General features: G+C 50.1%; 2 protein-coding genes across 2 annotated transcripts; both read left to right on the top strand.

Annotated features, from left to right (window-relative positions):
- The first annotated feature begins 80 nt into the window (after window positions 1-80).
- On the top strand, window positions 81-9961 carry rnf19b (ring finger protein 19B). Its single transcript, XM_077590084.1, has 10 exons — window positions 81-779; window positions 4616-5378; window positions 5608-5798; window positions 5868-6012; window positions 6117-6279; window positions 6410-6524; window positions 6613-6753; window positions 7721-7889; window positions 7962-8084; window positions 8166-9961. Exons 2-10 carry the CDS (start codon window positions 4765-4767, stop codon window positions 8536-8538), a joined length of 2034 nt encoding a protein of 677 aa, XP_077446210.1. The 5' UTR covers window positions 81-779; window positions 4616-4764; the 3' UTR covers window positions 8539-9961.
- A 119-nt stretch (window positions 9962-10080) lies between these two features.
- ndufs5 (NADH:ubiquinone oxidoreductase subunit S5) lies at window positions 10081-11649 on the top strand. Its single transcript, XM_077590640.1, has 3 exons — window positions 10081-10220; window positions 11061-11280; window positions 11467-11649. Exons 2-3 carry the CDS (start codon window positions 11065-11067, stop codon window positions 11572-11574), a joined length of 324 nt encoding a protein of 107 aa, XP_077446766.1. The 5' UTR covers window positions 10081-10220; window positions 11061-11064; the 3' UTR covers window positions 11575-11649.
- Window positions 11650-22468: the final 10819 nt, after the last annotated feature.

Here is a 22468-nt window from a genome sequence, read left to right as displayed (position 1 = left end):
TTTCCACACTGGTGTTCAAGGACATGCTTTAATATAGCAATCGAATAGGACTTATTGAGAAAAGAGAGGTGACATCTAGTTCTTTATCACTGGTTTATTTCAAATGTGGATTTATTACTGATACTGCATGGCCAACTTTAAGTTAGTAAATATTTTTTCTGTAGTCAAAATGTCAGTCGTTTAATCTGCGTTCCCTTGACCTTCGTACCTCATAGGACCAATAGTTCATGGAAAATTCGGTTCAATTTTTTTTCTCAAGTGCCTGCGTCAATTTGAAAGTGAAACTCTTCTCATTTTATGACCACTGAACTCATGTCAGCCTCGCATAAATGGATTGGACGCGTGTCGCCGTCCACGCCACTCGAGTCGGACACCTGTTACGGTGAATGGCAGGCGATAAATGATGCTCGTATTTATTTATTTCCCCCCGTAAAAGCTGCGGTTTACTGGGCGAGGCGGGGCGGGGCGATTTGTGTGAGGTCAACGCCTACGACGTCACCGGCCGGGGCTTTCCTCCCTGACGTCACGCGGCAGTGGGGGAGAGCTCCAGCCGTGGCTAGCGCTCACCACACCGAACTGAACCTCACAACAGGGACGGGGTCGGACCCAAAGCACCGCGCTCGTTCACCGGGAGCACTTCTTTTTTTTCCAGCCCGCCGGCAGTCTCCGACGGGCGGACTCGAACCGTCAAGCTTCGGAGCAGCAGACGAAGGAGGAAGAAGGAGGACGGAGGAGGAAGCCCGTGAAGAGACGCCGTCGTGGGGGCTCCAAGCTGCTAGGTAAGTCAAGCCTTTTTTTCCGGGGGTGGTTTGCCCGTCTACGTCTACCTTATTTTTTTTCAAAGTCTCGAATCGTAAACCCGAGTCATGCGTCGGTGGGCGCGCATGGCACGGTACGGCACGGCACGCGCTAGCATAGCAAACGGGAGCTAAACGCCTTCTTCTCGGCGGTTCGTGTCTCGACGTGTCCCTCACCGAGACGGACGGACAGGCAGAAGAAATCGGCCCATTTCCTGCCTGTCGCAGTAGAAAACGGACAAGCCTCTAAAGCAGGGCTCGTAAACCTTTTTTCCAGCCTTAAACCATTATTTTATCCCCCCAAATGGCACCATACTCCGAATTTAAACGGTAAAATACACGAAAAGGTGTGCCATTTATCTCCCCACCACGTTTAAAGAGCAAAATGTCTCCGAATTCTTTTGACATAACATTGTGAGGATGCGTGTGTGCATGCAGAATAGTCCTGAAAAATAATTCAACTTAATGGCACTAGATCAGGGGTAGGGAATCTATGGCTCGGGAGCCACATATGGCTCTTTTGATGGGTGCATCTGGCTCTTCGCTAACCTGTGAGCTAAAATATGGAAATTGCTGGTGACAGAACTGAGATATTACATCTCCTCTCATTGATTAGCAACAGCATAAGAATCTTTTTAAAAAATATTCATTTTTTTCCACTTTAAAAGTGGTGAAATTACAAAAAAAAATTGAAAAGGCACTCGTTTACCTGTATATATTTTGACTTTTAAATTCATAGTATGGCTCACGAGAAATAACATTGGAAAATATGAATTGTTTGTGGCTCTCTTCGTCAAAAAGGTTCCCGACCCCTGCACTAGATGTAGTGTGAACGCCACAGTGCCCTGTGACACTCCTATTGGTGCGTTAAAGTCAGCTCAATCGCTGCAGTTTTGCGGAGAGCCGTATGTGGCTCTCAAGCCAAGCTTTAAGACAATTAGGATGTCACTGTTGATGAGCGAGTACTTAGGGCTGGGCGGTGGTTTCGTAAATATCATCTGTTGATTAAAGGCCGTTTCTCAGGGAAATTAAAAAAACAAACAACAGCTCACTGGCGTCTTGACATACGAGCGAGCCACCAGATTTTTGGGCCTGACTGATTCCAGACACAAATAGACTATAAGACTGTAAATGAGGATTTTGACGATACGACGTTGAGATAATCCTTTGGTTTTTTGCTTCCAAAGGAGTTCTTTTCCTCTCCCAAACACCCAAGCGTGACCTTGCGTCGATTCGCCTCGGGTTCCCGCTATCGCACGCTTCACGTTACACGTCGTCCAGGATAATGACACACGTGTTCATTCGTGTCCGCTCATTGTGCTGCCGCTTCCGTGCTGGTTTTACCGCTATCTCACTGTTTATATTCCTTTCCATATCCCAAAATGTCGCCATCCGACGTCTCTCGGTAAAGTTCGAAAAAAAAGAAAGAAACCGTCGTCTGGATGTATATCATACATTTATGTCCTGGTTGAGGAGCCATTCGATGGCATTTATTTTAGGTGCGGCGTGCAGAAAACACCTGAATCATTTATTTCAACAAGCAGACTTTTTTTCGCGGTGACCCACTTGAAGAGCGTCTTGAAAATCCTCGAAAGGCCAAGACCAGATCTGCCACAAAAGAAAACATTTTCTAGCAAAGTATACTTCCGCAATGTAGGCAATGAGTGTGCACCATTTCATTCACGCCTGTAGGCCTATTTTTTAAGACGACTTGCAGGAAGACAAATATTTTTCCAAACCAGCCTGCTTTGGCTTTGGCTTTTGCTAACGCTCGCGTTTTCCATTAGATAAGCACGTTTGTGCTTGTTCAATAGAGCAGCCGTGGAGTGGGAGGACAAGTGTGTGGAACAAAGTGTGTAGAAGTGTGTGTGTGCACGCCTAAATCTCAGGCTCTTAAGACCCATCTGCCACACACACACACACACACACACCATTGCCATATGATTTTGAAGCGTGCGTAATAACTGGATTGGCTATTGTCGCTCTGATGGAATCACGTCAACCTTCACAGTTGTTTTGATGGCATTCGGCCCGTCGGTGTACTCGGCAGCCTTGGCGTTTGTGTTACGCCGACCTCCCACTTTGACCTTTTGCAGGCCAACGGGCCGTCGTGCTAACCGCTAACAGCTGTTTTTTATTTTAGGTGCAGTTGTGCCAGCGTGCAAAGCTTGTTTTGTCTTTGTGAATAGAGCACCTGTTCACCTGATAAATGCTTGCTACACAGTCTAGAAAAGAATTCTAGAAAAGTATACTTCCGCAATTAGGTAATAACAAGGTACTCGGATGATTCGAAGTAAAGACGTTTCGCCGACGGACGTTTGACAGACGGATAGGTCGCCGAATGGAGGGTTTCGCCGAAACGGGATTCGCGCGCTCGCCCCGCCCCCGGATCGTGTGTGTACAAGTTTTTCAACCTCGGCCTGCGGGCCATATATGCCCCATTAGGATTTTTACTCCGGCCCACCGCCGGCGTTGTCCAAATGATAGTAAAACTCAATGATCCATTTCCCTTTGCCGCTCATCACTCTCAATGTATTAGTGTAGCGTCAATGGCAGCCCGGGAATAAGCACTCTTGGGCGGGCAGATGTAGCAGAACCGAGCCGTAAAATGACAGCAATCGGGTCAAATCCATCCTAAAACAGCATTTAATGATTAAATACAAATACTGGAGCTCTTTGGACATTAGGTAAAATGTCGCGATGATGTCGCGATAAAGGCAAAAAAACGTCTATATACGTCCATTCGCCAAACGGCTCAAAATGCTCTCAAATTTGGTCAAATCCAGCCGAAAACAGCGTTTAATGATTAAATACAAATACTAGTATTTGTATATACAATACTAATATTCGTTCGGCCGAATGAACGTTCGGCGGAATATCCATTCGGCGACCTGTCCGTCCGTCAAACGTCCGTCGGCGAAACGTCTTTAGGCGAATCATCCGGTCACGTAATAACAATGATGTCATTGTTTTGGTTGACCATTCGGTACGTATCAATTGTACACGTGATCCTTATTTAGGATTTGCGGCACCTCTATTCTACAGTATTGTATATCAGTTCACTACCTATTTGCAGTAAATAGTCACTTCTTTGATAGAAAAATAGATATATCTTTATTTAAGATAAAAAAATACGGTTGGAGACGCCGGCGACCCAAAGCGTACACGCAAAAAAATCCAAATATATGCACTACTTAACAGCTGGACAACACGTAGCATGTTGTTTTTTTACGCGCCGTGTTTGGGGCGTTAATGCGCCGCTTTGTGTGCGCGCCCGCTTAAGTGGCCGAATCGCAGAGAACGCCGCCCGCCGTACGGCTGGTTCGTCGCGAGCGTCGCCGTGGCAACGGCTCCGGCGGCGCCGCGTGAAGTGGAAGGAAGACGCTCGCTTCCCTCCACCAATACGCCATGGGATGGCGTCACGCCTCTAATTGAGGTTGGAATTGCGTAGGCGTCGACGACGCAATTTTCCGTTTTGCATCCCATCCGAGCCTTTCTCAATTTGCCGCTTTTTGTACGTTAAAAGTGATGAAATGACCCAAAAAAAAGACACTTTCATATATTTTTACTTTTCAATTCCGAGAATGGCTCTCAAGAAATAACATTAGAAAATATGAATTGCTTATGGCTCTCTCTGTCAAAAAGGTTCCCGACCCCTGCTGTACGTGATTTGAGATGGAGCCCGTGTGTTGCGTGGTGATGTCGCTTCTGCGTGAATGTGGGGCGTGTCCTGCGGGGAAACGGGGTCACTGGTGAAGCGGGAAGTCTGACAGTGCGTGGGCGTGTGCTTCAACTTCCTCTTCTCGTCTTCCTCACAGATACGCGTAAGCGTAAGCGGCGGTCGGCGAGGCCGAAGCCACTGCCTTTTCGGGGCTCCGCCACGCCGTAAGACATCCTCCTGGCGGCCAAATGTTGCGACTCTTTGCCGGCTAACGGTCCACGAGAGGGACTTTTGTGACGGCTAAAAATGGGATCGGAGAAAGACTCGGAGTCGCCGCGCTCTTCGCTGAGTGCCGTCCCCGCTCCAAAGTGCCGGGCGGCGGGAAAGCGCCGGATCTCCTTCCGGAGCCTCTTTCGTGGAAAGCGGGGTTCCCGGGCGGCCATAGGAGGGGCCGCCCCGGGGTCCCAGGCGCCAACGCCGCTGCCGCTACCGCCGCCACTGCAGCGACAACCGGAGCATCAGCAGGAGCAGCTTTTAGCGCCGAACGCCTCTGACGTGGCGCCGCGCAGCGAGGACGCCACCCCCTCCGGGCCGGCCTCCCCGGGAGACGACGACGACGGCGGCGGCGAGTGGCTGGAGTGCCCCCTGTGCCTGGTGCGGCAGCCGGCCGAACGTCTGCCGGAGCTGCTGGGCTGCGGCCACCGCTCGTGCCTGTGCTGCCTTCGCCAGTACCTTCGCATCGAGATCACGGAGAGCCGCGTGCAGCTCAGCTGCCCCGAGTGCGCCGAGCGGATGGCGCCCCGCCAGGTGGCCCGCATCCTGGACGACCGCGCCCTGCTGGACAAATACGAGGAGTTCCTGCTCCGCCGCTGCCTGGCCTCCGACCCCGACTGCAGGTGGTGTCCGGCGCCCGATTGCGGGTAAGGAACGCTGAGTGTTAGGTTTATTATTAATACACTTGAATCAAAACAGGGAGACATCATTAACATACACAGGAAAGTGTCCTCGAGCTTACTCGGTCCCAATATAAAGCACAAATTAATTTATAGCTTCATGACCTATTAAATGCTTAATGAACATATAGTAACATCCCAGAATAAACCCAACACTTTTTTTTTCACTGAGGATTTTTTTCCTTTTGTGGGACAGGTTCGCCGTGATCGCCTCGGGTTGCGCCAGCTGCCCCCGGCTGCTTTGTCGGCGCGAGAGCTGCGGCGCCGACTTCTGCTACCACTGCAAACAGGCCTGGCACCCCAACCAGACGTGCGACTCGGCCCGCCGCCAGCGGGCACACTCGCTCCACACGCACTCGCCCAGCTACACCCAGGACCAGGGACCCGGTAAGGCCGGACCGCCGGTCCCGCTTTGTTTTCGTTGAGGATGGGACCGACCCGTCTCGTTGGTCTCAGCGGACGACATCAAGCCGTGCCCGCGCTGCGGCGCCTACATCATCAAGATGAACGACGGCAGCTGCAATCACATGACGTGCGCCGTGTGCGGCTGCGAGTTCTGCTGGCTGTGCATGAAGGAAATCTCCGACCTGCACTACCTCAGGTAGCCAACCAGCGGCCGTCGTCCAATCTCCTCGGGGCGTGTCCGCCCCGGCCGGGCTGATGAAAAAATCCCCGCCCCCCCCTGACCGCCGCCTCCCCCCGCAGTCCGTCCGGCTGTACCTTCTGGGGCAAGAAGCCGTGGAGCCGCAAGAAGAAGATCCTGTGGCAGCTGGGCACGCTCATCGGCGCCCCCGTGGGCATCACCCTCATCGCCGGCATCGCCGTCCCCGCCATGGTCATCGGCATCCCCGTCTACGTGGGACGCAAGGTGAGCGAGAGAGAGAGAGAGAGAGAAACTTCCAGAGTGACGGGCAGTTTTTTCTTTTTATTTCTTTGCCCACTCTCCTCCATCTTCTCCGTCGCCATGGCGCCGAGCCAATTCCTCTGCTGTGCCGCAGATCCACGCTCACTACCAAGTGAAGAAGACGCCTCGCCACCGCAGGAACTTGGCCATCACCGGGGGCGTGGCCTTGTCGGTGCTCAGCGCGCCCGTCATCGCGGCCGTCAGCGTGGGTGAGGAGTGCCGCCCAGGTCGCCTCCCGGTGCCGTTCCACCCCGGGAAACTTTGACGGAGACATCCCCCCCCCCCTTTTTTCCTCAGGCATCGGCGTGCCCATCATGCTGGCGTACGTTTACGGCGTGGTGCCCATCTCGCTGTGCCGAGGAGGCGGCTGCGGCGTGAGCGGGGGGAAGGGCCGAGGAGTCCGCATCGATTTCGACGAGGACGACGGACCTATCACAGGTAAGGGGGCGCGCTTGCCGGGGATGTACAGTGGTACCTCGACATACCATCTTAATCCCTTCCGGGACTGAGATCGTATGTCGAGCTTCTCGTCACTCGAGCGGACGTTTCCCATTGAAATGAATTAAAAACAAATGAATTGGTTCCAACCCTCTGAAAAAACACCCCAAACAGGATATTGGATTGGAAAAAAATGTTTTATTTCTTCTAATTCACCATCTATTGACAACGTAACACATAACTATTGGTTTAATAGTAATAAAATGTGTTTAATAGGACTAAAATTGGGCGGATTTCGCCGCCGGGAGAGAGAGACGCACAGAGGGGGTGGGGGTGGGGGTGGGGTTTCGGGGGGACTTTATCCACGGCAACGCACTCGTAACGGAACAAACTAATTTTAATTAACTTGGATTAGTATATACAGACACTCAAACATACGTTTATTGTAACTTTACACAAAACTGAATTCTAATTTTGTTTTAATCTTTTGTTACCTTGGTTTTCCGGGTTAGCGGTTTGCCACGCCTCCACCCTCACGTTCGCTATCGATGGGCTGTTTGCTGTTGTACTACGTATTCCCTTCCAAATATTCCCAAAATGATGCACACAAATGTCCTCACAATAGGATAACGCACGACCACTTGCCAACAAGAAGTAGTCTTGAATGAGTGATCGCGGGAGTTAACAGGCTATGGAAGGAATAACAGCCTACCCACGTATTGATTGTGGGTAATGAAGTTTTATTCTGAGAAAGGGTGCCATTGGCTATCGGGTGTTGTGTGCACGAGTATACTTCATTACCCAGAAAGCCCTCTTTTTGCCCACGCATGCGCGTTGTGCGTTTCCTGGTCAAAACTCGTCTGAATAAATCGTTCAGTCCTCGTAGATATAGTAGAAATTGAGGTGCCGCTAACCCCGACAAACGTACTTGCTGCATTTGACTCGTGGTGTCTCGTGTCGGACCCAGTTGCGGACGCGTGGCGAGCTCTCAAGTCGCCCAGCTTGGGCGAGAGCAGCCTGGACGGCGCCGTCAGCGGCCTGAGCACCACCTCCCCCAGCGAGGGCCCCTCGGGGGCGCCGGGGACCGTCGGGGACACGCCTCGCTCGGACGCCCCGGCCGGCGGCAAGTTCGGCAGGTGAGGCCGGCCGACGCTCGGAAGCCTCCCCCCCCGAGCGCCGAGACTTGAGGTGTGGGCGCTCGCCTTCAGGCCCGAGGTCCGGACCACGGGGGACTCGGCCGAGGAGTGGGCCCGGAAGGAGGCGGGCGGCGACGGCGCCAGCACGCGGGGGATGGCCGGCTCCATCGTCTCGTCTCAGGCGCCGCACGATAGGTACGATTTGATTTTTTTCTTGGCTTGCTTGGGCCGGCCCCATTCGGGTGCCCACTTTGACTTCTTTGGCCCGCCCTCCAGGGAGCGCGCTAACCTGGAAATCCAAGTGGACATCGAGAGCAAACCCAGCCACCTCTGCCTGACCAGCGAGGAGGACCTGGCGCCGGCGGGGACGGCCGGCGTTTCCACGGCGGAGGGGTCTCCGTCCCCGGGGGCGGAGGAGGAGGAGGAGCCCCTGGACTGCAGCTCCAGGCGGGGCGGCGCGTCGGGCGACGTGACCTTGGCCCAGCCCGAGAGCATCCGCAGCGACCTGGAGATGTCCGACACGCAGTCGGACGACATCGCCGAGCTGACGTCGGACGAGTGCGACTCGCCCGGGGGGCCGACGCCCTCGTGCCGGGCCCCGAGCGGCCTTGAGGGCGACGCCGACGCCAACGCGGTCCTCTACGTGTGAGTGGCCGAGAACTCGGGAAAGCCTTTTGGGCTTTTTATTTCAGACACCACGACTGAATATCCGACTGGAGCCAGGCCTGCCTGCCTGCCTGCCTGCCTGGATGATGTCAAGAAGAACAAAGCAATCCTCCAATGGCTTTTCTTTCCCTAGAGATCCGCTCTCAGGAACGCACAAGAAACTTTTTTTTGTTTTTTTTTGGGCGTTCTGCTTTCTGCCCAGCTGACAATCACCTCCTTGTCAGAGTTCTACCTCCGAGATAGACGGGAGCGACGGCTCAACGACCCCGCCGGAGGTACAAGTTTTTCCGGAAAAGTGGGCGGGAAGGGCACCGAGCAGGGGGCGGAGTCAACCGACGATTGTCGCGTCCCGAACCATCGCGCCTTTATTTTGCTTCTCCCGTTCTATTTGACGAGTCCACGTCGTACAGGGGGAGCTAAAAATTGAAGACGTTTCGGCGGCACCTCGAGATACGAGTTGCCCTGCCCTGCCCTGCCTGACTTTGGCGTTTTTCCCAAATCCTTCTCATAGCAAAAATGGAAGTACACAATTGTGGATGCACACACATGAAGTTGCCCCATTTGTACGCAAGCCCGAGTGTGTGGAACTCGTCGGGATTCCATATTTGTGTCTTTTTGTTTGAATGTTTTGAATGCGCACTTGTGCACTTTATCCAAAAATGACCTTTTTGGGCGGGGCTACTCGTCATCATGTTTGCATTTAAAGGAGACACATCAGACATTTCCCCCAACAATTGAAAAGTTCTCAACCTAATTTTTGGGGATGTGGATTGGAAACAAAGGCGTACGCATTTGGCTAATACTTTTCTTGCCTTGTAATTCAGAGGACGCTCAGAATCACGAATACTGAAATTACAATACATCAAAAAGGAGTTCTTTTTCAGTATATGTCCTCTTTTAAATGGCATTCAGTCATATACGAAATCACACCAGGATGCCTTCATGTCGGATGCGACTCGAATGTCATCCTCCACTAGCGTTTGTATTTGAATTTTCTTCTTTTAATGCCTTTTATTGTGACGTTGGAGGCAAACGCCTAGCCTACCGTCGTCTTCATGGTTCTCACCGGCTTGAATTGTTTCTCAGCATTTGCGCTCGCCTATAAAAATGTCCGCCTGGAATCTTCTTCACGTGGCTTCTTTTGGCCTTCAGCTGCTGCTTTCATTTGCTGCACTTTTCGCTGGTTTTTCGCCCGCCTGCCTGTAACAAACCACTTGAATGTACCGCAGGCCCGACTGACCGGGCGTCCAACGGAGTTATTTTGATGAAAGGAATATAGATTGAGCAATATTTCAGCATCACTAAACTGCTCGTAGACTTCCCGTCACTGTCAAAGTGTTGCCCACGCAGGACTGTGAATGATTTATTCTTTGTGGAGGAAAATAAACACACTGATGTTTACCAGAGCACTGTGTCGTTCTATCATGTACAGTTCATCTCTTGATTCATTTTGTATAAGTGTTTCCAACTGAATGTGGTATATAAAGTCAATTAATACTTCAACGTCGAATTGTCAACTGAAATGCGATGTTGTGATTGACATTTGTATCAGTTTGCTTTGCGACACTTCCTATCACTTTACGTCATGACGTCGCGACGGTCGCAAAGCGCGACGTGAACTCCACATCCGGTGGAAGGTTAAATTGACGCCAACTACAACACACGGTAAAAATGTTATAATAATTATTTTTACTCCAGTGCATTAATGGTAATTTAAGGTGTCTTAACATAAGGATATTGTGGTACGAACATTACCGTAACTGCCGTTGAAGGAATGAAATTATCGCCGATATTACGACATGTCATTGACGGCGACTGCTTGACTAGCTGGCGTGCTAACATAGCGCGCTAACATTATATCGCGTGAATATGGCAAATAGGCGCATTTTTTCTATATGCAGTAACGGTAATATTTATCGTCAAGACGATTGGACCTTGTTTGTGCCGTCTTAAATGTTTTAAAAGGCAAGAACAAATGTTTTGTATTGTATTGGAGTATTAAGTAGATTATTGAACCGTTCCAGTCACGTATTTTTTTGCAGCTGATTTTGAGGACCGATACGATTCCTTGGACATTTATTAATTTATTGGTGGGTGTCATGTTTCTTTGGACAATGTCGATCTTAATAGTTTTGTTCCTCCGTAGCCGTCAAAAACACCCGTCTTTTTCAGCCCATTTCCAATCACGTGATGGGATTGGTCAACCTAACACAATTATTTATTGTGTACATGAATACTAAATTAACACTATCATCGTTTTGATTTATTATTCTTGCAATTGATAAAAAAAACGTGCAGCAGTGTTTAACATAGACCTAAAATTAATAGTATTTTTAAAAGTAATAGTATTTTTTGTCCCTTATTATCTCTCGGAGCTTTACCAGACGTTAATGAATTCAAACATTTTGCCAACATGTGCAAGCGTTTGCTCTTTTGTCAATACATCCAAATCCTCCCCAAGTCGACCGCTTTTTGTCGCTGACTCTGGGTTTTGCGGGCACGCAGAACCATGCCCTTCGTGGACCTGCAGTCGCGCCTGGGCCTGAATTTGGACAACTGGCTGCTGCTGCAGAGCGCACCGCAGCCCAACCGGCGCCCGGCGCGCTGCCACGCCTTCGAGAAGGAGTGGATCGAGTGCGCCCACGGCATCGGGCAGACCCGGGCCAAGCGCGAGTGCCGTCTGGAGATGGAGGACTTCCACGAGTGCATGCACCGGCAGAAGATGGTATTTACCCGCCCCCGCCCGACCGACTCTCTTGGCTCCCACGTTAGCCCGGATAAATACAAGTAGAAACTATCGAACGCGGCAAATTCCAAGGCGAGGGGCAGAAAGCCTTGGCGTCGCTAGCTAGATTGACGGTTGCTCTCATTTTGGTTGACAATCCTTCTCTTGTCTTCTCTCTGGGACCAGCACCAGCGTTTGTACGCCATTCATCAGCAGCGCGACAAGCTGATCAAGGAGGGCAAGTACACGCCGCCCCCCCACCACACGGGCCAGGGCGACGACTCAAAGCCGTGAAGACCCTACTTGCATTGTCCTTGTCGTGTACAGTAAAAATCCTCACTTCCTAATAAAAGTTATTGCTTCTATGGACACTTCTGGTTTTTTTAACAATGTGGTTTTGATCGTATGTGGGTTGACCGATGGAACAACAGTTCTTTTTTACGACGCCACAAGAGGGCGCCACAAAGCCGTGTTTCCTAGCTCCTTTTTAGACATATTTGAGGAAAAAAGTTTCCGATTCATCTTGAAGCCTGACTTTTTTGGATGATTTTTTTGTGCAGCGTTTAAGAAAATGAGAGTTGGCTCAGCGTTGCACTGAATGGAGCGCCCCCTGGATGTCAAAAATGGGATTAAAACCTTGAAGACCGGCTTTTGCCTTGTCCTCCCTGTAATTGATTGACAACAGCCAGCGCCCCACGTGTTAGTTGAGTTTTAATTAAAACCCCCCTTTAATCCAGATGAACGCCACTTTCTCTGAAGGACGGAGGGGCAGATTTGGGATTATCCCGAAAAGCGCAGACCTCCTCCCCCCCGGACTCTCCTCCATCTTTGTCCATTCGTCCCTTTGCAGCTACGGCAATCTCTCCAAATTTAGGGAGTCACAGTCAAATAACGACTCGATCGTTGACCTTTTCCAGTCTGTGACGGAAGTGGCATTCACACCAATGTACAAGTGTACAACACAACATTGTGCACACAGATTAGTTTAAAAAAGGTTAATACAAATGATGAGTTTGCTGCAAAAATGTCAACTGTCAACAGGTGACCTTTCACACAAACTGCGGATATTTTGGTCGAGGTTTTCTACTGTGTCAGATGTATGAGATCATTCCGATGAACTGTTACACGGTAAGGAGAGCATCTTGTGAGAGCAGTCTATCAAATAGAGAAAAGTGTGTCTCAGCACGATGCCAAAGTGTATTTCAAAAAGAAAACTTTTTATTGTATGAGGTCATTCAAATGGGCTGTTCGAAAATAGGTGGAGCATTTCAATCCTGGGTGTGAGAGCCGTCTACTAAATGGAAGAAAAAGACATTTCTACTTGCACGTGTATATGAGAGCAGCAAATATACTGGCGTATCTTGTTGATGTGGGGGGAAAATAACGGGTTATTTGCAGGATATCCCGTCACCAATACACGTCAAAGCGTTTGGCTTGTATATGTGAGCAAAATGAGTGAAAGTGGTTGAAATGAAATCCCCTACGTGTGTGCGTTTTGCCTGTGAATGTGAGAAAAACAATGTGAGAGCCTTTCTATAGTGTGTCAGTACTACTGACTCAGTAGTATGCAAGTACGTATTCCTAATGGGCGCTCTTTTTCCTAGATCGTGCGCGTGCACGCGCCGTCCGCGTGCGCAGCGAAGGGACGGAGCACGATGACGAGGCATGGGAGGCAGGAGAAGCGCCTCGCAATCCCACAGGCAGCACCCCGAAAGCGGCCACACAAAACCACGTCCGCCGTCTGCCGTCGTCAGCCTCTGGGAAGCGGCCGACAAGAGCCCGCCTGCCCACCCGGCTCGTCCACCCACCCACGCCTTGACCGCCTTAACGGACTTGGGACAAGAGGCTTCGTCTGACTGGGGCAGACAGAGACGTTTTTAGTCTTCCGTCGAGCACGACCGCTCCGTTCCAGCCCGGCCCTGAACGCATTTTTCATCCACCCGGAGGCGGAGGAGGAGGAGGAGGAGGAAGAGTTGGAGTCGGAGGGAAGCAGCCGCGCCGGCAGCAGCCATACCGGCCTTCCGCGCTCGGAGCCCGGCTAGCAGGAGCGCCGCTGTCCGCTGAGCGACGGTAAGCCCCAAATTCGAAGCGAGGCTTCCTTCCTTCATTTCATAGCAGCCAGCCAGCCAGCCAGCCAGCCATCTCAGCCTCATCTCCATTGGCTTACGCCCACTAAAGCCGCGAGCAGCAAGAGTGGAAGGATGAAGTGGCCCTTCCCCACCACTTTGCTCTCTCATCATCTGTCCAAAACAACCCAAAGAGGGTGTCGTTAGAGTATATTCTGCAGCCCGTTCCCGTTCCCGTGGCCGTCGTTGAGTTGCTTTTGCGTAAACGGCGCGAGTTGAATGAAAGCTGTCACGTCGTGGATGTGTCAATTCTTGCATCCCGACGAACAGGTGACCTAGTGACTAGCCATGACTCCCAATGAGCCAACGGGGAAACCAATTGGCACCGGCACGTTGGCCCGGCGAAGGCCCTTGACCACATGTCCGGCACAAATGCATAAATGCCATTGGCGCCGTGGACAAAAGAGGCTACACACACACACACACTCTTCCCCCCTGTCTGTCCACTCATGCAAGTTCTTTGACATTCATGAGAGAGGAATGCGGGTGAAAAAACAACAACAACAACGGCATCCACACGACGTTCTCCTGCGAGATGGTCATCTCCCGCAAACGCATATCCGACAATCGGAGCATTTTGGATCGGGACCGTAGTTCCCGGCTCATGGCTAGCTGCGTTTCTCCCCAAGAAAAAGCCAGATGCAGACCGGGAGTGATCTCACTGCGGTCGTCCTGGACGTGCCACAACTTTAATGATAGGCTTGGGGTGATGAAGTTTCCCGACTGCGTGGCTATTTTTTCAAACTGCCGCCGAATCGCTCGCTCGCTCGCTCGCTTTTAACACTCATCGACTGGCACTTCTGTGTGACGACTGGGACGGAAAATGACATTTGGAGGCAGACTTTTGACAGCAAAACATAGAATTCTCACCAGGCCACGCGTCAAAGTTCAACTGCTCAGGTTGAAGGACAGGAAATGTTCCGGCAACTCGTGACCTAAACATGCAGCGAGGAGTGCGCATAGCAGAAGCGCTGCCGTAAACACAGACGTGAAGGCAAGCTAACGACGCATTAGGACGACAAAAGGCGGTGACCCAAATACCAACCGGAAGTCCAATTCCAGCGGCAACATCACTCGGACTAGAAATCTAAGGACATATTAGCACGAGAGAAGCACCGTGACCCAAATACGCAGCGGAAGTCCAACTCCAGACCCCACAATGCATTGGGGCTAGAAAGCGAAACATCCCGTGAATTCCAGTCCTAAACACACCAGCAGAAGCACAAAACACACACAATTAAACTCTAACTCGGGAGGCTAAAACACATTAAAAGCAGCGAACCAAATCCACCAATTGGCAGACCAACTTGCTGACCCTCCTCGTATCGTCGCCACGGCAACACTCCTTCGGGAAGCGTCGCTCAAAGTCCCCTTTCAATCCAAAGCTCCACGTTTAGTCCACTTGGATCAACTTTAAAGGCTCCTTTCACGGAGCGCCAAGAGTTCCAACGCGCTATAGCAGGGGTTGAGAACCTTTTTGATGGAGAGAGCCATAAACAATTCATATCTTTTTAAATGTTAATCTTTGAGAGCCATGCTCCAAATTTAAAAGTCGACATACATGAAAATGTGTGCCTTTTTGAGTCACTTCACCACTTTTAAAGTACAAAAAGTCTCTGAATTCTTTTGACGACATTGTTCCGTTGTTGCTAATCAATGAGTATCAATGAGAATACCCATGCATAAGAGTGTAATGAAAAAAAATATTATGATTATAAGGCGCTGTAGGTAGTGTCAACGCCATAATACCAACGTAAAGATCCTATTTCTGCGCTTTCTCACCAGGAGTTTCCATAGTTTACCTCAAAGGTTAGCGGAGAGCTATATGCACCCATCAAAAGAGCCACATGTGGCTCCCGAGCCATAGGTTCCCCAGCCCTGTGCTATAGATTGGCACGCATTAGCACGTTTCCGTCTGGGGGCCGCGTGGAAGCCATTTGGCGGGTAGAAAGTTTCGCGGCGCCGCTTGGAGAAGCTCATTGATTGACTGGACGGATCCAATTTCATTGGGGCTAATGAAAAGTGCCATTGATTTCTTCCTCGCTATCAATTGCGCGACGGGCGGATGGCGCCCCTCAACGCACGCTGGACGCTTTCAGGGAAAAGTCTTTACCGTCCGGCGCTTCACTTTGGCATTGTCGTCCAAATGAAGTCTGCTTGTTTTTGTCCCGACGATGCCAAAAACTACTGTGAATTTGCGCCCAATTTCATGGTCCATTTTGAAAATGCCACTATACGCCTATTTATCTTGAATTTCCATTGGCTGCCAATCCATTTTAACTGAGAGTGTGGCGCTCGTGTCTTTTAAATGGAAATCTAATTTTAGGCTGAAAAGGGTCCTTAATTATTACTTTTTTTTCCTCCCCGACAGGCGACCCCGATGGAGTCATCGGACGACGACACCCTCAGCGAGCGCTCGTGCGTCAGCGAGCCGTCTTTCCGCAGCGAGCGCTCCGGCGGCTCGCTCTCGCCGCGTCGCTCCTCGCCGCAGGCGGGCGACACGCTGCCGTGGAACCTTTCCAAGCACGAGCGCCGCAAGCGACGGAGCCAGGACTCGGTGCTGGACCCCGCCGAGAGGGCCGTGGTCCGAGTGGCAGGTAAGGGCCTCCGTTCCGGTTGCCACAAAACCGTTCGAGAGACTGAGACAAAACAGTGGAACTGAGTAAAAGTATCTTAAAAAAAAAAAAAAAAAAGTCAAAACAAACCACCAAAAGTGATGGCTAAGGCCCCAAGTCAGAGTCCCTTTGTGTCCCAATATCCACCCGTATCATAGTGAGCCCCACTAGGACAAAGGCTGGAATGCAGACCGGCCGGCAATCCTTTAGTCCAGAGGTCGGCCACCTTTTTTTCACGGAGAGAGCCGCAAACAATTCATATTTTCAATGATCTTATTCCTTTTGCGAGCCATACTTGCAATTTAAAAGCAAAAACACATGAAAAAAATGTGTGCAAGTCTTTGTCATTTGAACACTTAAAGTCCAAACAGGCTCAGAATTTTTCGACGACATTGCTAAGGTTTTGCTAATCAATGAGTGTATGCGAGAAACCCACATATGGCTCGCGAGCCATAGGCCATAGGCTCGCCATCCCTGCTCGATATTTACACGGAGACCCCGGCGTGTCGCTTAGACGTCCGCCATCCTGCCTGTAGCATTTTTTTGTCCTCAACAGGCAGTTTCTCCGGTCTCAGTGAGATAAAAAAGGGGGGCCTTAGCCTCCCCCTGCCTTCCTCCCGTTACCACGGTGATGAAAGCAATGGCGGCGGGGGTGGAAACGGGTGACAGTGGGCGTAGAAAAGTCAATGAAAGAAGGAGGCACGGGTGGGGGAGTTAATGACTTTTTCAAGGCAAACTTGTGTGATGGATCAAACGGAAAGCTGAAGGAAAATGGCGTGCGCTTCAGATGGATTTGATTCGCCATTGTACTCCCAAACATTGAAGGACTATGTTGAGTGAAAAATTCTCATTTTGTGGTTGAGATGACGCCAAAATACGTGCAAACTAGAAGAGCATTGCCATAGTTTGACTTCATGTTGACATTTTCATTTTTTCCACGTCCGGCAGCAACAATGCCCGTTAGTTATATATCTTTACGTTAATCCCTATTGGATTAATAACATAATCTGTGCGTCGCCCACCGTCGAAGCTGCTTTACGAAGATTATCCGTTTGACGGATGCCATAAAGCAACAGACAGACGGCTACAATATAGCAAATAGTAGGTCAACGCCAGTCAAATATAGAAGCAACGTGCATATGCATTTACAATCGTCAGTTCCACTTTGAGCCGTTAGGTGGCGACGTGTCCCCTCAACTCGGATTTGAGCCGGTGTTGCCTTTACGGACAGTCTGAAATGACACAATTTGGACGCCTTCGGGGGCAGTCTCTCTTAAAGATGTAATATCAGTAATAGCCGCTGAGGGGGCGCTAACGCACAAGTTTTCCTCGAATCCCGTTGCCTTTGCCAGCCGGTTAGCTTGGCACGCTAGTAGCCACGTTTGGCCGCCGGGCGTTGAGATTCCTGCGGCGGCGTCGGCGTCGGCGCTTCTTGACGTGGCCGGCAGAGAGGCGGAGAGGGATGGAAGATTCGCGCCACGGCAGACAGGACGAGTCCAATTCCAAACGAAGATAAAGGGGGTGCAAAGCTCGGAGCTCGGCGTTTTTGGAGCGGCCATTTACGGCCGGGAAGAAGCTCCAGGTCCGCTGACGTGCACGGCCGGCTAGAGGAAGCGCCAGTCCGGATACGATCCGGCCCGATAGACTGAAGACCACCGAACCCTCCCCCCACCCCTCGTCCCTGCCTTCTTCCTTCCCCCCCCCCCCCCCCCCCCCCCCCCCCCCCCCCCAGTCATTTCACCGGCTTGGAAACCGACACTACGCGCCTTGCACTTGGTGGATTTTCATCTCTTGCTTCCCCACCCGGCACACGAACAGCTGTCGCCGCTAGTCGACGCTATAAAGGAGGGAGACGGCGAGCCGTTGTGGCCGCGTGTGGGTGCGAACCAACCTGCACGCTAACGATGGATACATTTCATTTATGTAAGCCCCGTCGCATTTTTCGCCCACTGGAGACTTTTTGGGGCTGTTTTTGACTGGAATTACTGGGCCACATGCGGGGAGCCCGGCGGTGAAAAGGACGCCGGGAAGTGGAACTTATTTATCGGGCCGGCGGAGAGGGGGACACTGCGGTATTCCCAGCCGAGCCTCGGAGCACCATGGCCGGATTCATCCCCGGCCTACTGCCGTCCAACCACTCCCAGGAAAAGCAGTTCACCCAGGCCTACGAGGATGTTTTGGAACGATATAAAGGTAACGAACGTTATAGCGGGCGAAGGCCAAAGAAGTCGCGAAACACACACGTCATTTGTTACACCTGCCTGCACTTAATTTTTCCCAATAGTGGTAGCTTCACCACAAGTTCGCTAAAATGCTATCGCTGGTTATATGTTATTCTGAATGTATTTTACTTGCACTTTTGTCTTTTTGAATGTGGGCGTTTTGGTCAACCGACTCGTTCAGTTCTTGGTTGACTTGCTTGCTGGTTGGTTTGTTTGACTTTCCATTTGTATCCAAGTAAATCGAGTTAAATGCCCTTGAATTGGACTCTAATCAGAATACACAACGAGATGACTCTCGAAAAGGCCGTGAAAGTTTCAAACGAAACTCTTGACCGTCTCGGGACAACGCACATGACTTTTCTGGGCTTATTTTAAAAATGGGAATTGTCACATGAATGTGTAAAAGTACTGAACACAACCTTGACTTTTCAGCTAAGGCTACAGTCAAGTGTTCATTTGTGCACCAAAATGGAGTTCTATCACCCAGTTTAGTTCTCCGTTGCTCCAATATGGCCACAGTCTTCCACGCTGTCAGTGGAATTTTGACTCTATAATATATGATGACCTTATTATTGAGTGGAATATTTACAGTCATTGATTTTTATAGTGCTTAACAGCTGTTCGCGCATGTACTAGATGCTGTTATCGTCACATTTTGTACACTGGTCAGGCTTTGATAAAACATTTGGAGACGTAACAAAGTCACATGCTTGTGTTCGTTCGAGCACAAACACCAGAGATTTTTTTTCCTAGTTTATTTTGGGAAGAAACAAGCTTCTGTCCCATCTGCTCGTCTTTGGATGACCTTTCTCTCTATTCTAATGACTTGTGTACTTTTGGACACACTAGAGGAAGCACTTTTACGGAGTCGACCAACACACACACATCCGTCACCTTGTGTTTGCGCTGTAAATATCAAGGCCACCGCCGTGCTTGCCAGGGTAAATGTCCAGCTCGCCGTTGCTGAGAATTGAATGGCGGCCGGACGGTTGGTACCAGCCAACCTTCCGCTCCCTTTGCGCCATCTTTCGTAAGCCCCCTAACCCTAACCCCCATCACACTTTAAAAATGAATGCCTCTGCTCAAATTGACAGAGTCACGTGGGATGAAATTGAGCCGGGCCTTTTAATTATTGAGTTTGAAATGCAACTCCTCTGGCTTTAAGAGTGTGCTCTATTAAAATTGGAGGTTTCTTTTGCGCCCCCATGTCCAAACTTTGCTCATCCTTCTGTCAAATTTTCGCCTAAGTCATCAAAATTTGCCAACTTTTGCAAGCTTTTCTCATTTCAAGCTTCCTAAGACATTTGTCAAGTCATTTCTAGCTGAAAGGGCTAAACATTTTTGCATTTAATATACTAATATGGCGGTGACTTGTTTCAAAGGGAAAGGACATTTGGGAAAATAACCCCAAAAGGTAACCACGTTGTTTCGACGCTCTGCCGTTCTCGTCTTTAAGTTTGAAGCGCTACCGGCGGCGCCGTCATTTTTTTATTTGCGTCCACGCGCAACAATGCCAGGATGTCTGCGGTGGCGGCGTCGGGGTCGCCGGTGGAAAAACACCGGGCGGTCCCGCCACCGACAACCAGCGGAAAAGCGGGCCGACCTGTGACGGGTCACCCCGCCATAATTCTCCCTCGTCAATTCCCTTTTTACTTAAAGACGAAGCGGGTAGACGCGATGAGGAAGTTGCAGAGTCAGCCGACTGAAATCCTCACGGAGAAACGGAGGAAGTTTGGCAGGAAAGCCAACAATTGGAGGCTAATGCGGGAAAGAATTCCACCGCAGTCACTTAAAAAAAAAACATATACCGTATTTTCACGACTATAAGGCGCACATAAAAGTCTTAAATTTCCTCCAAAATAGACAGGGCGCCTTATAATCCAGTGCGCTTTATATATGGACTAATACTAAAATTGTTATCAGGATAAAATAAAATAAATCAGTCAATAGGGTACACCATCTCTCACAACTACGGCAAGCAGCCCCCGACTCTACTATTTTCCCCGTAGAAAAAGTACTGCGCAGTGACTGCTGGGATATGTAGTTCTTTTGTCAATACACTCAATGGATTATGGCCTGTATACATCGACATCAGCACAGCTTGACAAAGGGTGGCAAGCAGCGCCGGGCTAGTTACGCTAGCTACTATTTGCGAATGGATTATGGCTTGGCGATCGGCATCAACACAGCCTTGCGAAGCATGGAACACAGCCCCGGGCTAGTTACACTAGCTACTAGCTAGCTACTATTGGCGAATGGATTGTGGCCGCCTGGACGAATGTATAAAACTCAGCGTTTTCGATGACTCATTTGGATAATTGTTCAATTCGGACACAGAAAATGAGGACTTTGATGGATTTGTGGGTGATGATGACGTGAGTATACATTGTAAAATGGCTAAATAAAGTACAACCCAACTCACTTTTGCTTCCGTTGCCTTTTTAAAAACCTGTTTTTAGCGTGTGGGTGTAGCGTGCAAGAACTACATATCCCAGCAGTCACTGTTCGTATGTTTATTGAGTCTTTTTGAAATAAGGGGCTGTACATTTTTGACTCTGGCTTTTTATTTCTACCATTGTTTTCGTGTCGTTTTTCAATGTGCGGGTGAGGCTTTTTGTCATTGGCTACGTCTAGTTTAGGGTTCGGGTGATTGTTCGTAAAAACTGATTTTTTTTTTTTGAACGCCTTGACACGTCTATCCATAACCGGCGAAAAGGAATTTAAGAAAGTGTCGACGTTTTCTGCTGGGGAACGCGGTCGGCGTGTCCGTGTTTGCGTCTGGTCTCCACGTTTTTTCGGGTCAAGTCTGGTTTCTCGCTAACGGGAGGGAAAAGATAAGTGAGCCTTTGAATGCCAGCGGATGCGTGAAGAAGAAAGTGGGTCAAGTAGATAGCAAGATGGCAGATATGCATGTGTGGGCGTCACGTCCTCTTTGCTTTGACTCCAATCGGCGGTGAGAGTCCACAGGAAATCCAATGACGGAGACGGATTCTTCCCAAACGTCCCGATGGATGGCCACGTTGGTTCATTTCACCCGCGGGGCCAGATCCATAGCCACGTTTGACTCGGGAGAAAGAATAGCTGACTTTTAATCTGCTCCAATTCCTCCGAAGCAACGCTCTGGCGCCAACGCCGCCAGGTGTTCCGCTCCATATTGGAACGCCACGGAAACACGAGATTCGCTGGCCTCAGCTAACGCTGCAACTTTGTTTTTGTGTTTTTCCCCTTACGGGTTTCACTTTCTGGAAATGGCGAGGCCCACGGCCACGTAAGGTCAATTCTTCATAGCACCCCGCTGGCAAAAGGCTGTACTCGCACTTTCTGTCTTCTCTAATGTTTCCGCAGCGAAAGTCAAACGGCGTGGCCGCGACCCGCCGTGTTCCGTCGTTACCGGGTCATCGGGATTTGATAATCTGCAGCTACTTCTCTTAACAGGCTTTGCTCTTAATAGAGATGCGCTATAATTATCAGCCACGTTAGGACTTGAGTCACCGACTTTGTTATTCCCCTCAGCTTTTCTTGCTGTCTCATCAAATCCAATCCCTACACGTAAGAATTGAAGGCCACGCAGATCTTTATACAACGTCTTTAAGACTGAGAAAGTAAGCTCTAGCCCCAGTAAAAAAAAAAAACAAAGCCGAGGCAATTTAGCACGTTAGCATTTTGACTCGTCCCGACAGGTGGACGGCGAGCAGCGTCTCTGTGAGCGAGCCACGGATCAATAGCGCCCCCCCGCTAACTCGTACCCACACATGGTCTGTGTGCCATCTGCCAGAAGACCCCTTAGAATAATCACCCGCCACTTAACACCCCCCACCCCCCCAAAAAACCATTTATATAGCAATTAGACAATGCGGCCATAACCACTGTAATTAGCTCAAGATGCTAACTGCTATCATGTGTGTTTATAAGTGTCAGCATCCACAAAAGAGTCATAAAATAGGAAGCAAAGGAGGGGGGAGGGTCTTATGTGAGCCCCTCCCGACCCTGGCTGCTCCCTTCTTGCACCCCACCACCTCTTCCCCCCCCTAATCTTTGTCCCAGTCTGGAGTTGCCGTACTTGCCTGCATCCCCCAATATATGCTTCCTTTTTTTAATCTTAGCATGTAATCGCTCAATAGCATTCCTGCACAAGAGGGGCGAGGAGGTGTGTCTTAAAGGTGTAAAGTGGGCTTAAAAGCAGGGGGAGGGTGAAGAGATTGGCCTTTTACGGGGTCAAAAGCAG

This window comes from Stigmatopora argus, chromosome 21 (genome assembly GCF_051989625.1).
Source record: "Stigmatopora argus isolate UIUO_Sarg chromosome 21, RoL_Sarg_1.0, whole genome shotgun sequence".
Taxonomy (NCBI): Eukaryota; Metazoa; Chordata; class Actinopteri; order Syngnathiformes; family Syngnathidae; genus Stigmatopora; species Stigmatopora argus.
The sequence above is the reverse complement of the archived record's forward strand: the minus strand, read 5'-3'. Positions and strand labels throughout refer to the sequence as shown.